Genomic DNA, 17,514 nt, shown 5'->3' on the forward strand with positions numbered 1-17,514 from the left:
ATTCAGACACCACTGGAAGTGAGAATGTGACTTTGGGAAGAAATCCTAGCCCAATTGGCACATAAAAAAACACCTGGGTTCAGCAGTGTGGGCAGCAGCAGGTGTTCAGCTGATGATGAGGCCTACTGCTATTTGCTCAGGGAAGCAGAACCCTTCCTCACAGGACAGAGACCCAGTTTGTGGGGGTTTGCAGATCTGCCACTAGCTTTCCTTCTTTCCCGTCCTGTCCCCCCCCCCCCAGACCCCAATGAGGGTGAAACAAAAGCAAAGAGTCAAGACAAAGGAGGACGCAGTAGCCACTGAGCTAAAACAGAAGGCTTTTATTTGCCTTGGACAGGAAAGGACAAAAGTAGCATTTTCCTTTGGCGCAAAACCCACTAGGCTCTTAATGGTTCCTAACTGGAAAGCTAGCAGGAAGGTCCGGGGAGAGAAAATATCGCGTCAGAATTTGGGCAGGCTGCGAAACACGCGCAAGCATTTCCAGTTCGCTTTCAGTCCTGTTGTCCAAAAACGCTGGCAAACTCTTCTCCTTTCCCCACCAAAAGCAGTCAGTCTACTACCAGGCAAAGTGGGGAGCAGATAGGCCAAAGCTAAATTTGATGAACACAGACCAAAGGATGGCTTGCGACAAAGGAGGAAGCACGTGCCTCTTAACCATAATCACCCTTTAAGAGTTTGGAGAGCTGGTCTCGCTCCGTCACCATAGTTGGAGTCTGCCACTGCCGGGCCAGGTGAGATTTAATCGCTCTGGGGCAGGTAGCCTGGGCCTGGAAAGAAACCTATTCAAGGGCTGGGTAGCATTTTGTGACTAACAGGCTGGTTTTCCAGTTTGGAGAGAGAGGCCTCTCTCAGCACACCCTGACAGCAAGCTGCAGATTCCCCACGCACCTACCCACTGCATCCTGCAAAAATATTAATAATAAGGAGAGATCTTTCAAAAAGTGCAACATGATCATAGACAGGTAAGTTCCATCATCCCACCCCCAGCACAGCATTCTTGCGTAGGGAAACGGGAGGCCGTTCTTCTTGGTCTTTTCTACTTTTTCTTTGGAACCTTTTCCTTTGTGACCATATCGGAAAACTCTGCAATAGAAACAGGCAGATGAAGTAGGTAGGTTTAGTGTCTGAGATGGGGGCTGCATTTAAGGCAGTTATTCGTTAACGTTTTGCCTTCCCATTAAAAAAAAAAGTATTAATAAGCCAGTTCATAAATTTTGGGGACCACCACCAGTTCTACAGACAGAGTCCAACTGCATGAGCAGCTGAATATTATTAATGCCCTGGGCCCCTCTGGGAGAAAGGGCAGGATATAAATTGAATTGATTGATTAACTAGTTCAGTGTTGGTGAGCAGACATCACTTGAGGGGAAACTCAAACTAGGGGCTTATTTATCTCTGCTTACCGTTCTTCTTCTCCTTCCTGGCATGGTCTGCTATTTAAAGCTCCATGTCTGAGCACACACCCACCCACCCTTTTTTTTCTTTTTGCTCTGGAGCTTTCCCTGCAAAAACCTGCTCTTTAAAGCTCAATCGGAGCAAATATCAATCCATGGAAAACCTGAATTGACACTGAGCACTAAAGCGCAGACCTGGAAAGAGCAGGGTAAAAGGTAATGTGGGTAAGCCCTAGCCTAGGAGATGTAAAAAGGCTAGCATAGGGGATTTGGGGGTAATGGTTGGGAGACAGGCAATGTATTTGACCTTTATTGCTTACCAAAGTGCCCATCAAAAGTGGCCACAGTCTAGGCTTTTCTAACACTCTTTTTTAAAATGCTTTATTAGTTTTAAAAACAAAACAAGTACAAAACAAGACACTACACAACAATCAACAAAAGACAATCCGAAACGAACACTGCCTATTTCTAGGCTTCTCACTTCCCACCTGTTCCAGGGCCACTTGTCCCAACAGTATTCCCTGGCAGTTTACATAACTTTGCCACGATTATCTTCTGAGTACCTGGTTCTAGTGATGTCCTTCGGATCAGCTCCAGGTGTGGTGATCGAATCTCAGCAGGAGCTCTTCTGCCACATTTTGCATTTGCTTAGGCTTACATGGCTTTCCCCTTACAGTATTGGATACAGGGAACTGGGCAGGTAGACCCATCCAGTTCTAAATAGGACTAGGCGCCCTCTGCTTCTGAGCCCCCAGTGCTGTATACCCCAGAGATGCCACCATCACTGCCATGATACATTCTCTGCCCACCTTCAAAATCAATCCGGCCATCCCCATCTGTGTCAGCTGCTTGGATAATGGCTTCAGCCTCTTCATCTGATAAGGGCACCACTGGCATATTGCTGGGCACTGTTTGTAAGATGTACCTAAGGGTAGGAGGGAAAAGCTGAGCCTCAGAGAGTGGAAGCATGTGGTTCTGCGATTACTCTTCAGTCAGTAGCAGAGCCAGTATCACAAATGTATTGCAGGGGGTTGGACCAGATAACCCTTGGGATCTCTTCCAGGGCTACAAATCTAAGGTTCTATGAATTGGAGCTTCTTGTTTTGCAAGATATTCTAGCTCCGGGATGGGGAACTTGGGGCTCCATCAGCCCCATAACTAATGGTAAGGGATGATGTGAGCTGTTGTCCCAACACCAGTTGTTCGGCCACAGGTTCCCTGTTCCTGTTCCAGGCTATACAGTAGGCTTGTTTTTCCACATCTCATGTAGCAGAGACATCTGCTCTTCTGGGACATCTCTTTTCTCCTGCTTTGGGATACAGGATTGCAGCAAGAAAAGAAAGGGGGAGAGGGGGAAGCTGAATTGCTGACAGACCTGGATGCCTATAGTTAAGCATGCAGGATGTGTCTTAATCGTCTTAGCCAAGGTTATCAAGTGCAATAGAGAACAGAGTTTGTCATTATTATAGATAGAAGTGGGTTTTGGCAGTGCAGCCTGACATGCCAGGATGATAAGAGTAGCGAGCCCAAACGTTTTCTGCAATAATGATTTCAGACAGGGCTCTCCTGCGTTTTGTCATCCAAACACGTGGGGTGAGGATTGACCGGGTAACGTATCCCAGTTCTCTCTGAACAGAACTGGCCCTCTTGAGTCCAAGAAAAATGACAGACAAGCAGCAGGTGGGTTGCCACAGGGAGGGTAATTTGACACCCAAAAGTGTGCCAAAAGGAGTGTAATCTATGGGAAAGCATTGGTCACAAATATGTATTTTTTCAGTGCTGGGTCTCATCAGTTCGCATGTCTATCCTGGCTAAGGCTGGGCGATAGATCGTTCAAAATTGGTTTGAAGCCTGTATTGTGATATTGGTTTCATAATTTTTGACCTGGCAATATATCACAAATCACGATGTGTGTGTGTGTGTACATGTGCTATGCAAAAAATCACAATGTGGGGAAAACTGTGCAGCCCACCAATGCCTCTACATAGCTCCATCCTTATTTCACACATTGTGATATACTGGTATATTTTGATGTTTAGCTGGTGATAGATCACAATGTCAAAAACCAGATATTGCCCAGCCCTAATCCTGGCAACTGAGGGGCATTTGGTTCCCAAACCAACACTTAAAGGTCTCAGGCAAGCCCAGCTACCTGAGATCCTTTTTAGCTTCGAGTCTGAAAAAAGGTAATCCATAGAGATTAAATAACCTTCCAAAAATTATGTGTATGTAGAAATTCTTCTGTGTTGTAAGAAGAATGAATGAATGGGTGATACCCAATGCTTGTCATACACAGAGCAGACCCTTTGAAATCAATAAAGTTAAGCACATTGATTTCAATATACTCTCGGTTTGACCAATGTTGGGTGTCGTCCCAGGTTGACTCTTCCTGGCACTTGACAACACTTCACATCAGAGGTTTCTTACTTTATTTCATTCCACTCAATGAATCCACTCCCGTCCTTGTCAAGCACTTGGAAGGCCTTTCGCAAGTGTATCTCCCGGTCGTCTGATGTCAGAAACTGCCGCATATATTCAAAGAACTTGGCGTAGTTGAATGAAGCTGCAACAGATTGGGTGGCTTTTAATTCAAAAACTGCTTTGTTACGGTGAGGTGGATTTTGGGGGCTGAAGGACTTTACAGAAGTGAGGTGAGCAAGCTCTGACTTCCCATACAAGGCGCAGCTACGCAGACCTCCAAAATGGGGCCCCAAGTTTTCTTGGGTGGCAGCTTGAGCCAGGAGCAAATAAAAGGAAAATAACCTGTAGACACTGAACCCAAGATCTACATATATTTAGAAGTATGGTTCATGCTAATGATGATCTCTTGTAGATTAGTTAACCCCCTGTTATACTCATTAATCCGTTGGCCACCCTTTGAGTTCAGGTTTGTGAGGAGTGTTATTCTAATCTTTTTCAGGCCAAAGGCTGCGCTGACCTCTGAGGACCATGTGTCAAGGTGGGCATGGCTGAAGTGAAAAGGTGGGTGTGGCCAATTAAAAGAGACACATTTTGGGGATCTGGAGGGTTACAAAAGCCATTCAGCATCATAGTGAGGTACCTACGAGAGAGGTATAGGCACACACAATATTTTTAAAAATCTATCACATTGGGTGGCCTATGGGAACAGTCAGTATATATATTTTGAAATAATTGGGGGGGGGCACAGAAAAATCCGGGGAGGGACTGTATGCAACCTTTGGGTTATGTGTTTGAAGGTCAGTGTAAGGGACTGAGGAGCGCTTGTTGCTCCAGATGAGCTAATCTAAACATCTGTTGCAGATGTGCACCGTGGCTTGCACCCATAATCTGTTCCTTACCATGATGCCTCATGTCTGAAGGCAGCAGGTCAATATCCTTGTCAGACAGGGATGCCCCCATGGCCAAGGCCATCTTCTTGACTTGGCAAGTAAAATCGTCCGCCATACCGTTGTTGCTACAAAAGAAATGGAGTGCGGATGTAAGATGATGCAGTTGTATCGCACATAACGCATCAGCAACGCTAGTCTGACTTGAGTGTTCCCCCTTGTCTCATCAGAACCTCCTCCAAGCAACTTCTCTGCAGAGAAGGGGGGGCAGGTAGAGAAGAGGAAGAAGCCAAACCAAGTCCCAGCAACTCAAAAGCAGCAGGTGAATCTTAGGAACTGCTTCAAAGCAGTGTTTATGAAGCACATTCCACTGTGGAAAGTGCTTCACATAAATATCTCTGCAATCCTTACGACAGCCCTATAAGATGAGCATGCTTAATACTTGTACGGTACTTTCAAATGTTCAAAGCACTTCATGTGCATTACTGAGTTGCTGTTCCTTGCAATAACCCTGCAAGATAAGTCAGCATTATTGCAGGTGGGGCGAGGGAACTGAGGACCAGAGTGACTCCTTCTCCTCATGGCGGGTGAGACAGTTAAACTAGGTGCTTTGTGATTTGTACTGCCGCCACCGCTGGTCTCTTGTACTCTTCCTTGGTCTTTTCCTCGAGGAAGGCCCATGGCTCAATGTTCCAATCCACACCATATCCAAGTAGGACTGGGAGAGTCTTCTGTCTGAAACTCTGGGGAGTCATTGCCAATTGCAGGCCTGAGATAGATGGCCCTATTGTCCTACTCAGAATAAGGCTGCTTCCTTTGCTCCTCTCTATATGCTACAGTGGTAACTCGGGTTACAGACACTTCAGGTTACAGACGCTTCAGGTTACAGATGCTTCAGGTTACAGACACTTCAGGTTACAGACGCTTCAGGTTACAGACTCCGCTAACCCAGAAATAGTACCTCGGTTTAAGAACTTTGCTTCAGGATGAGAACAGAAATTGTGCAGCGGCAGCGGGAGGCCCCATTAGCTAAAGTGGTGCTTCGGGTTAAGAACAGTTTCAGGTTAAGAACGGACCTCCGGAACGAATTAAGTTCTTAACCCGAGGTACCACTGTATTTTTATTTACTCCACAGAAGTCTGTCTTGCATTTGCTTCTGAAACAAGTTAACCAGTAAAGCTATCATAAAGTGGTTTTTTAAAAAACAACAACATAAAACTTAAGAATACTTTTTAGGATGTTCAATATTACAATGGAACCAACTACGTATACTAATTTAGAGTTGTTGCAGGGTTATCTGGTTCAGAAATGAGGGGTGGGACTGGTGAACAGCAGGGCCCAAAGGCAATTCGATTTCCTCTTGTGTGCAAAAGCCAAGACTCATCTTCCTCCACTCACACCCTTTGTTGAGGGTGAAGGAAGACATAATGTTTTTTTTTTCAAGAGCAGCACTCTCTTGGCATTCTGCCCAGTTGTGTCTTTCCTTTCCTCTGCTCTGTCAAACTCCTTGATTACTTTTTTTTTTTAAAGTTCTGCAACTTTACAAGAAAGCCAACTATGCAATGCACTAATCCCTCCCCCCCACCTGACATTATTATGTTACCAATAAATCTCTCCCCCACCAGCAATCCCCAGAGTAATTTTGCACTGTTTCCTTTCTAAAATTAATACGGTGGTGAACAGACAAATAAAGGCATGAATGGTCATGCAGAACACAGTTGTTTCTTAAAGGCTTGTAGCTCATCTCGCGCATGAGTGGCGGATGAGGTACAAATTAATGGCCGAGTCAGCATTCAGCTTGCTAGCATGCAGGGTCAGCCCAATACGTTTTGGCACCTGAGGCGAACCACAAAATGGGAAGAAGGGGTGAGGGAAGAAGTGCATCAGGAACAAAGGGAGGGGGGTCAAATCAGATGGCTGAAGTGGGAATCAAAGGCCAATTGCGGTTGGGAAAGGTGCCTGCCCTAAATCACTCCAGGAGGGTGCAGCTCCACCCCAGAAGGCAGCCTCCACCATTGCTTCTCTAGGGGTGGGAGGAGACCAGCAATGCCTCCTTATTTGCCAAGAGGTTGCTGTAGAGGTGGCAAGAGGGGGCTGCTGAGGAAGAGTCAGATCTGGTCTCCAAGGAGTGTGCCGCAGCCATTGCTGTGACTGCGACTGCAGCAGCAGCAGCAGCAGTAGCAGATAGTGCATTCCTTGGAGGCCAGATATGTTGTCCCTGTGGATCCTGCCACCTGAGGCAGTCGCCTCACCTTGTCTCATGGGTGGGCCATCCCTGCTAGTACAGTGGTACCTCGGGTTACATATGCTTCAGGTTACATATGCTTCAGGTTACAGACTCCCCTAACCCAGAAATAGTACCTTGGGCATATGCTTCAGGTTACAGACTCCGCTAACCCAGAAATAGTATCTTGGGTTGATAACTTTGCTTCAGGATGAGAACAGAAATTATGCTCTGGCGGCACGGCAGCAGCGGGAGGCCCATTAGCTAAAGTAGTGCTTCAGGTTAGGAACAGTTTCAGGTTAAGCACGGACCTCCGGAACGAATTAAGTACTTAACCTGAGGTACCACTGTATGTTAATAATAATAATAATAATAATAATAATAATAATAGCAGTAGTAATAATAATAATTTATACCCCGCCCTCCCCGGCCAAAACCAGACTCAGAGCGGCTAACATCAAATGTTTAACACATTAACATAAAATCAGGCAATCAATTAAAATACCTCCTAAAATCAAATCAGGATCAGAATAAAATACAATCTGATGACAACCTGCAGATTAGGGTTGGGGATCTTAAATGCTCACCAGGCCCAACTGTGGACACTTAAGTTTTGAAGCCAGGATCACCCTACAGCTAAGGAAGGGTAGCCACCTGTGCATCACGGAAAAAAGGAAAATGCATCACCAAAAAAGAGGACACTTACTTGCATAAAATTTGCATGAACTGATATAGGTCCAAAGCTAGGAATAATCACCACAATTTAAATAGAAACACAATATATGTCACTATAGAGGTGAAGACTGTGAGGGGTGGCCTATGTGCTTGCTCAGTCTGCAGTCCAGTTCTATCTTGCTCTCCCTTCTTTATCTTTGAATTGGGTTTGGATGGGACAGCCCTTCACATATAGTACTCCTTTAAAAAGGGGACTGTCCCCATGAGGAAGAACACACAGCCACCCTGTAACTGAGAGAGACAGGGCCAGCCCTGTCATTTGGCAGAGTAAGGCTACTGCCTCAGGCAGCAGATGCTGTGGGTGGAGCGTTGACAGAGCTGTGGCCAACACATGGCTAGGCTTGCACTCGCTAAGCTAGTCTACTGCCCTCAAGGGCAGTGGTCAAACTCTGTCTCATCACCCCTGCTGAAGTATTTGTCAACTGCCTGCTTCTTCGACTTTCGTACATGGGATGTGGGAGGCGCCATTTTGTCCTTAGGCTACAAAATTCCTAAGGTCAGCCCTGCTGAGGAGATGCCATGAGCAGTTGTTTTATATTAATTTTTTTGTTCCTCCTAAGATATATGGCTTCTAGATTCTGTGGGAGAGGGGCTGAACCCTGAAGAATCAAAATTTTAATAATGTACACACTGACTAGCTTTTTAAAAGGGCACACACACCCAAAATCCATCTAAGGCCAAAGAGAACATAAATTTACTAGGGGAAAATGCAACTCCGCTTTCCCCCCCCCCCACACCCTACCAGTACTTTCCCTGGTAAATAGGGACAATGGAGCATATGTAGATTGCATGATTATTAAAAGAGAGATGTTATTCACTGCCACACAGAGAAGGGGAAAGAGCCTCCGGATTAATTTGCAGCTGCATGGATATTCTGTAGAATATTCAGGAAAGGCTGCTTCTGTGGGGAAGAACAAACAGGCAACTGAATGCATCATTTAGAGGAGTTGAGTGATTGCTGTCATTGTCAGCTTTGATGGAAAGTCTGGACGAGCATATGCCAGGGATGATTAAGGATTGCCATTAATTGCCTCAAGGCTTGTGCTAGGCAACATCTTTAGGAACTCATTCAGAACTGCTCCTCCACTCTTAAGACAAGCCACTATGTCTACTGGTTCATACTGCCTTGCAGGAAGAGGGACGTGTAGCATCTTCCCTCCATCTCTGAATCCGTTTGCCTTCACAGAGGTGAATCTTGGGTGATATAGTCATGCGTGTGCGTCTGGATTCAGCCCCACATGGTGGAGTCATGCTATTTACCGAGATTATCTCCCGTTTAATCCAAGGGAAGGAAGCTTTCAATTGCCTGCTAAAACCACAGGCAGATTTCAAATTCCAGTAAATCCTGTTGCACTGAGCTAGCTGCTCATCTTGCCAATCAAGCTGACTGGGCTCAGCCTCTTTGGCTCTTTCCCCCTCGCTGGCAGCCAAGCGTCTGCTAGACGAGCTTAACTCCTGGGTGAGTCACCCTCACTTCCCAAACTCTGCAGTGCACACTTCATTTAACAACAACAACAGAACGCCACTGCAAAATGCTGGATTACAAAGGAACATGAGTGGATCAAAAAGGGAGGCTGGTGGTACATTTTTTTTTTGAAAAGGAGATGAAAGACAAAGCTGGCTCCCACTCTCAGTAGCAAGGAAAAAGGAAACCCGAGGGCCCAATCCTGAGGGTGTGGTCTTTTCTCCCTTAGGAAATGATGAGTGAGGTTTGTCTGTAGACTGTGGAAGTGTTGACATTTGATTATGCAGAATGTAGGCTGGTGTAATGCAGGAGCTTATAAAAGCAACGTTTGCATCCCATGATAGGAAAGCAGGCCTAGGCAGAAAGGCAATCCCTGCTCCCCACCCCACCCATTATTCTTCCAGCTGAAACTGGGGGGGGGGGGCATTCTGGCACGTCTCTAGCAGGTTCTCCAGAGGGCAGATAAAATTGCATGTAGCTCACGAGCTGCCAGTTGGCCACACTATCCCAGAATCACTGTCACTTGGTATACACGAAAGCATATCGGATAAACCAGGCTGTAAGCGTTAGGAAAAACACTGAGCTTTCCTTTTTGGGTTAGATCAAGGGTAGCCAACGTGGGCTCCAACTCCCTTCAGCCCCAGCCAGAATGCCAGTAGCTCAGAGAAGATGGGAGTTGCAGTATAGAAAGATCTACTATGTAAAAGATATGCAGACGAATGTTAGTTCCCAGCTAAGTTCTGTTCAATGTAGAGAAAGAATGTTGCCTTTGCTGACCCGTGCTGCAAAGGTTTAATCAAGGCCACATTTCAAATTCACACCTACAGTGAACTGTTGCATCCCATAGGAGAAGTTAATATTCTGGATGAATGCATCTGCAGGCAAATCAGCCGTGCCAACGCCAGTTGCCAATTGCACTCTTAGCGTGGCCTCATGGTCACTGAGTTTGATATGACCTAGGAATTCATTGGGTCGAAATTGTTTTACATATATATTCCACCAAGTTCTTCAAAGTAAAAGCTATCATTCAACTTTGGTGAAATACTGTGGGGATTTTTAAAATACTGCTAGGGCACAAATGGAGCTAGAACTAGCTGTGAGCATCTTGAAAAACAGGATTGGAGCAGTGTGTTAGAGGGTTCCTGTTCTTAGCTGGATGAGAAATAGACTTTCATACAGTGTGGCTTCAGGTGTGAGAAGGCTGCAAATCAGTGACCTGAGAGGGCAACCAGGCTAGATTGGGGTGAAATGTTGCAAGCCTAGATCAGTCATGTGCTGACACGTGAAGAACCTTAAGGTGTCCACACCCTGATGTGATCATTTTGTTTCCTAACAATCTTTCCCACCAAGGTGGGCCTCTGTGTGAAACCTGTTGCGTGCAAAGATTGCCTAACCGTAGCTGTCAACCTTCCCTTTTTTTGGTGGGAAATTCCTTTATTCCAGTGCCGTTTCCTGCTGCTTCCTGCTGCTATCCTGGATGTTTAGATATCCCGTAGACTGTCCCCAGGACAGGTGAGGCTGCTGATCCCTTATTTTCAAATCCGAAAGTTGACAGCTATGTGCCTAACCTGTTCCAATCCCCAAAAAATGCAGTGCTCCATGACAGTGATATAACTGGAGATTAGCAGAGCAAACGAACAGTTGCCTGTACTATTGTCCTTCAACAGGCTCTGTCGTAGCTCGTCTTTCCCAGTATTAGCACTCTCCTGATGAAACTGAATGCAGCTGAAACCAAAACTTAGTCCTTTCCTGAAGCTAGGGAAGCAGTGCATTGTGCTTCATGAGCCTGAACTTCTAGGAAACACACATAAGTGTGCAATTGGACAATTCTTGCCTAGCAGCCAGTTGTGTAGGCCTCAGACCTCCTCAAGATTTTCTGCTTCCTTGCCTCACTTGGGTGACAACAACTTGAAGGCCTGTCCTGACCCCACTTAGTCCTCCACACTTTCCTCTTTAAACTCTACAACATATATCCTGACACCCACTCTTCCATATTACTGTAGTGGGAGACTTGTTTATTTCTGTGGCTTGGCTGGGACTCTGAAGAAAGCTCCCCCTCCTGTGCTCGTCTTGACCCTTCCATTGCCTCCTCTAAGGGACTCTTATATTCGCAAGGCAACGTCTTGTGATGTGAACTAGTTCTAGGATTACACACACAGTCTAAATAACTCAGCTTTCCCAATGGACTCCCTATGTTTTGTCGGACTCTGCCTGCCAAGAGTTTATTTAGGAAAGGACAAGGGCAGTTCTTCTCCCATGACTTTTGAGCATTCAGGGAGATCAGCCATTTTCATATGAGGTAACTAACTCAGAGGCTGTTTTGCTGTTCACAGAACAGAATAGTGAAGCAATCCATTTGGACATGTGAAGGCATGGTAAGGGGATGCTGGTGTGATCCCAGTATTTGGACAAAAATATATTCACTAGTGCTGGTTGCCAAGCCATCTGGCACTGTGGAGGTGTCATTCCATAATATTGCCCATGGATACTCCCGGATGCTGAGAGACCCTCTGTAGGCGTTGTACTTTCTCACCTCTTCTGGAGACATGTCTGGACTACCCTCTTATTTTACTACCCCTCTGGGATTTAAAGGCTCAAGTGTCATTTGCAAAAAGTGCCATGACATGGAGGCCCTCTTGTCTAAAGTAGAAAAGGGGCTTGCTGTATTTGTGTCTTTGATGTTCCACCAGCCCCTTGGTCTATTTGCATCTTTGAAGCCCTCTGCCTTCACGAAACATTTTCTTAACTATCTCTAGCGTTTGAGAGTTGGACTTTTCCAACACTGACATTTTGCAAATCATCTCTCCTCAAGTTCTTTCAGAGAGAGCATTTAAATGTCTTCCCCCCATAAAAATAAAACTGCATTTTCCACCCCCTCACCGGCTCTAATTTATTCTATGTCTTAATTTAAAAGGCTGCACTTAGCAAACTGTTGGCACCAAATAACTGCACAGAAGTTGTAGTAGCAGCAAGAGCAGGCTTGTGCATTGGAGTCCTGAGTAGGCAAGGGGGAGTAATTCAATTCAGTTTGCATTTAAAGCCGAATCTATCAGATTTGCACTTTCTAAAAACACAGGGGAGCAAAAACCTATTCGAATTTTGTGATAAAGCTTTCCAACCAAACAATGTTTACAAAAAACCATAGATTGCAGACCCTCCAAGTGTCCCTATTTTCCAGAGACATTCCTGATTTAGAGAAGCCATCTCGGTTTCTGATTTGATTCCAGAATTTCCCACTTTTCCTTAGGATGTTCCTGTTTTCATCAGATAAATGTTGGAGGGTATGAGATTGGAGACAAACGTGCGAACAAGGGAATACATTGGTGATGATAACATACAAAAATGCTTTGTAGTAGGAGGAATTGCCTGCAAAAATGTGTAGGTTGGTCAAAACTGCATACAAACATGTTTATCAGAAGAAATTCACCCAAAATTGTTGAAGAATTTTCATGAGGACTTTTAAAAATAAAATTTGCGGGTTGCTGTAGAAATGTGGAGAACTGAATCCAAGACTGGGAAAAGGAGAAACAGAGATCTGAAATGGGCAGATTGTTCCATCTCCAGTCCTGAGCATGTGGGTGTAGTCAAAGCATCACACACGCAGGCCTTGTTTAAGGGTCACATTTAGCCATCATTAGCCATCATTAATGGCTTACATTACAGGTAAAAAAGGGTAAAGTTCCCCTGACCGTTAAGTCCAGTTGCGGATGACTCTGGGGTTGCCGTGCTCATCTCGCTTTACTGGCTGAGGGAGCCGGCGTTTGTCCGCAGACAGCTTCCGGGTCATGTGGCCAGCATGACTAAGCCACTTCTGGCAAAACCAGAGTAGCGCATGGAAACGCTGTTTACCTTACCGCCGGAGCGGTATCTAGAATCATAGAATCATAGAATCATAGAATCATAGAATCATAGAACTGTAGAGTTGGAAGGGACCCTGAGGATCATCTAGTCCAACCCCCTGCAATGCAGGAATATTTATCTACTTATATTTATCTATTTATCTACTTGCACTTTGATGTGCTTTTAAACTGCTAGGTTGGCAGGAGCAGGGACTGAACAACATAGCTAATGGCTTTACTCCTCCCCTAGCAGCAGCAACAAAGAATGACCCTTGACTTAGCACTACATCCAAACTATGAATTGTGGTTTCTCATCTGAATTCAAAGTTTGTTCTTGGCTTCCCAATCAGGGTTTAACTGAGCAAAACAAACCACAATATATATATCGGACATAACACTACACCAAGGTCCATGGCGTGTTGCATCCCACTCTTATGCTAGAGGAACAGCAACCCAGGAGTCATCTCCTAATTCACAGTACGCCATTAATCAGGCTATAGCATGAAGAGCCAACTGGCTCCCACTTTTCAAAATCCCCTCCTTCACAAACAAACAAACAAAGACACACGCAAACATCAGTATGCATCTGCCTTTACCTTTTTTAAATATATAACTTGGCTATCCTTTCCACAGCAATACCACCACCAATTCCTTTATTGCAACTTTCAATCGGTGGTTTCAGCACCTGTTGCCTGAAATACCATGGGATGTTAGCTTTTCAATGTGTTGGTTTTCCATAGCCATCCGACCTATGCTGTGCACCACAGGTGTTCCATGTGAGCCAGGGTCACTGATTTGATTAAATGCCAACAACCTTTTTGGTTCATAGAACATCCCTTCGACAAAGCTAGTATTCCTAACCAGTTTACTAAGCTCTCAAACTATTCTAGCTCTCAGAACTGGATTGTTTGACTGCCTCCACTAGTTCCATTCTTTCCCTCTTTCACTAATCACAGGGATTTTCTGAGTGTAACTCTTAATGCTCTTGAAAAAACTTAGCAGTTTTTCTCTAACTGTCCCCTCCCTCTGACTACCATATTAATACATTAGCTTGCCTCTCTCTAGGCATTGACTATATCCACAGCAAGCACTTACCTCCCGCAGAATTTCCTCAGGCTGTGTCTTGGAGGCTCCTTTTTGGAAAGCTAAAACCACCTCCCTGGCTTTTATAAGGCCAGGTCCCTTTGCTCAGCTTTGCTATTTATGGCAAGATGCACCTGTCAGGGATGCATCCTGCAATTCTCCTGGGCCCTTTCAAGACGCCAATGGGTCATCTTCCAGGGTTGCATGGTATTATCAATTGCCACTGGCAACTGGATGCTCGGCATCAGATATCGTATTGGCCAAAGCGAAGATCTGCGGAGTATGCTCCCCACCAGACAAACAAACAAACAAACAAACAGGCAAACAAGTTTACCATTATGCAGCAGAAACCAGTCCTTTCCCATGAAATGGGCTGGAATGACGAGGATCATGCTCTGCCATATTGTCAGTTCCTGTTCCCAGCTTTTCAGAGGAGTAGGGAGGCGTTTCCCCCAGATTAAAATAAGAGCAAAAGCAAGTTTAATTTGAAACACATTAACCGAATTAGCAACTCCCATTTATGAATGTGTACCCCATCTTTCCATCCAAAGTTTCTCAACATGGCTAACACTATAAAGTATCAAACAAAATTTAAAACATATAGACATGCTAGATGCACTCATTGTTGGCTACTACAGAAGGGGCGAGGGGGTATTGTTTTCCTTCTTGTTGAATCTTATGGTCCTGTATATATCTGAAAGATTAATAAAATATGTTGTTGTTTTTTAAATGTGAAGAGGCAAAACAAGCAAACCACACAGCAGCAGCAACAACAAAAACCACTCTCAGGGAGCCCCTTGTTGCTGTGCTATGACGGCCTCCACCACCTTACACCACGCAATAGTGAGTATATAAGGTACAGTAGCAGTAATTTGTTAAAAACAGCTGCAACAAACATTTTAAAAAATGGAAGCTGCAATAATGTCTAAGAAAGGGTTATCTTGCATTCTTGTTTTCTGAGTTGGGGTAGAGGATCATAGGTGATGTTTTCTGTCCACCTCTCGCACCCACCCAGTGAGACCTTGAATGAGTCCTCTCACATGTACATTCAACACCCACCACATATCAGATGCTACGTTCAGAACTTCCGCAGAGCTTATAAATGCAATATCCTTTGGCAGAGGCAATTCACATATTTACCTTCGAGTGACAAAATCATTGACTGATGGATGATACATACTTAGAGATGCATCCACATGTGTGAACTGGTGCTTCAGTACTCAGGGTCTTAGAAAAAGTCATGGGCAAAAATGGAAAAACACCCCAAGTGCTCTTGATCCCTGCCAAGCCCGTTACTCCACTAGAGATTGCCAACTCTCTCTCTCTCTTTTTGCATTACACTTAAAGCCACCTTTGGCCACAGCAGCCTCCCTGTTCTGTAAGTTCCCTTCAGTCCACTACAAGGAAGCTCCTTTATATGCATTTTGTTGCAGGGTCATGGGAAGGTCAGCACACCAGGGCCAGAGACTGTCACTGCATTGTCAGGGCTAGAGCCTCTTATGCAAGAGGAGACAAGAGATTCCATTCAGGCTAGGTGCTTCCTCCAACCTAGCCTTGCACTCTGTCACGCCCACTCTATTGACAAAGCAGCTGTGATGCAACCCTGGCAAAACAGTTCTTTTCCCCCAGAAGAATGGTATGTAGCCCATGAATCATTTCATGTGTCCGCTAGCAGCCTCCCAAACCCCATGTATCACTTATTCCCTGTTCTATTGCCCCATAAATGGGGTAAGGCTTCTGCTGGAAATGGGGAGATAAACATTATAACTAGGAAGTGCAAATATATGAATTGGTTCAATAACCAGAGTGGGATCTGCTGCAACCTGGATCTGTTGAAGCGCAAGCTCTGAAACAAGTCTAAGATGGGATGTGTTATATTAGGGGTTCCTATTAACTGGTGTTCTTAGGACTCAGGCAGTTCCATGCCATCCGCTGCTAAGCCAGAACTTAAACTAGCATGCCATTGTTATAAATCTGTGCCGCTGTAGTTTCAATACACTGATGTGCCACTTTGAGTTTTGCCGGCATAAGATGTTTAGCCCACCTTCCTATACTTGTTTACTTAGCAGTAAGACCCATTAAACTCAGTAGGTTAGCACTCCATATTGTTATCCTATCCTCAACTAAACATCACAATTGGAGGTTAGGTTCTCACAATTAATCAGTGGCCCTTCTACTATTTCATACTTGCACCTTGGAAAACAGCCAAATATACTGGATTACATCCAAAATTCTAAGTGTTCATTATTTGTTACGATTGAATTATTGTTTACATGGTGGTTTCAATTATCATAATTACTAATTTCATTATATATTTACCATAACAGTAATCGGTTGGTTATTTCCCTGCAGTTTGCGAATTATTTGGGGCATACGTTTTTATTTCTTTAAAAAAATCAACTCCCCCTGCTCTTTCAGGGCTCCTAACTACTATTTTGGTAATTTACTTTTTACTCTGATCAGTTTCACCTAAAAACGTTACCAAGTGTTAGTATCGTTAAGGGAATTTTTCACTAAATTATGCTATTAGAAATTTGAATATGCAAGATTAAGTTTTACAGGCACTGAATTGCTAGATCAAAGCAGAACTCTTCATTTTAAGCTGAACTTCTCTAGAGGCTGATTAACATTAACTCGAGAGATCTGTAGGTGGGTTAGTTAAAATCAATATATGCCTTTCAGATCCTCCATCACTTCTTTGCCTCCTCCCCTTAGTTTCCTGGCCCAGTGTCTCCAGTCTTAAAAGATTGGCTTACCTATTCTTCCTTACCTCCCCGTGTATTTCTCAAAAGAAGTATTTCTCTTTGGGGATATTGCATTGTCAAGACACTTAGAGCACAGTTATTTTGCATCCTGTTGTACTTTCTGCAGTTAGGATATTCACGGCTATTTTGATTGCTACGTGGAATGCAGTTCATGGGTCTCACAGACATCTTTTAGAGTCTTTTTATGATATGGAGATTCTGTTTATGATACAGTGGTACCTCGGGTTACATACGCTTCAGGTTACAGACTCCACTAACCCAGAAATAGTGCTTCAGGTTAAGAACTTTGCTTCAGGATGAGAACAGAAATTGTGTGGCGGTGGCGCAGCAGCAGCAGGAGGCCCCATTAGCTAAAGTGGTGCTTCAGGTTAAGAACAGTTTCAGGTTAAGTACAGACCTCTGGAACGAATTAAGTACTTAACCTGAGGTACCACTGTATGTCCCTGTCCTTGGAATTTCTTTGTAATTTGTTGAGTGTTCAGTTTAAACTTCAAGCATTTTAACAAAAACCCAACCCCCCAAAAAAAATATTTGGAAAGGATATGTTCCACTGATGTATGACTATTATGCAGGAATAGGGTGCTGTGTGTGGCATACCCTACAAGATTTCTCCAATGGAAATAGGGACGTCCTCTTCCGATTCTTCTTCTTCTTCTTCTTCGTCTCCCACCCATCTGACAGGGTTGCCCTAGATACTGTGG

General features: G+C 44.5%; 1 protein-coding gene across 1 annotated transcript; it reads right to left on the bottom strand.

Moving 5' to 3' along the window:
* Positions 1–305: 305 nt before the first annotated feature.
* PVALEF (parvalbumin like EF-hand containing) lies at positions 306–14,143 on the bottom strand. Its single transcript, XM_080994138.1, has 5 exons — positions 14,061–14,143; positions 4,715–4,830; positions 3,822–3,957; positions 2,204–2,319; positions 306–1,083 (listed from the first exon to the last, which is right to left on the bottom strand). Exons 2-5 carry the CDS (start codon positions 4,818–4,820, stop codon positions 1,037–1,039), a joined length of 405 nt encoding a protein of 134 aa, XP_080850264.1. The 5' UTR covers positions 4,821–4,830; positions 14,061–14,143; the 3' UTR covers positions 306–1,036.
* Between the last annotated feature and the right edge of the window lie 3,371 nt (positions 14,144–17,514).

The sequence above is a fragment of the Podarcis pityusensis genome (genome assembly GCF_964106645.2).
Source record: "Podarcis pityusensis genome assembly, chromosome: 2".
NCBI lineage: Eukaryota > Metazoa > Chordata > Lepidosauria > Squamata > Lacertidae > Podarcis > Podarcis pityusensis.

Excerpts from the sequence above, each read along its gene's own strand:
- PVALEF (XM_080994138.1), bottom strand. The coding sequence starts at position 4,820 with ATGGCGGACGATTTTACTTGCCAAGTCAAGAAGATGGCCTTGGCCATG. Across the intron at positions 3,958-4,714 it reads TTCAGACATGAGGCATCATG|CTTCATTCAACTACGCCAAG; the intron begins GTAAGGAACAGA and ends AATCTGTTGCAG. Across the intron at positions 2,320-3,821 it reads ATTGAGTGGAATGAAATAAA|GTACATCTTACAAACAGTGC; the intron begins GTAAGAAACCTC and ends TCCTACCCTTAG.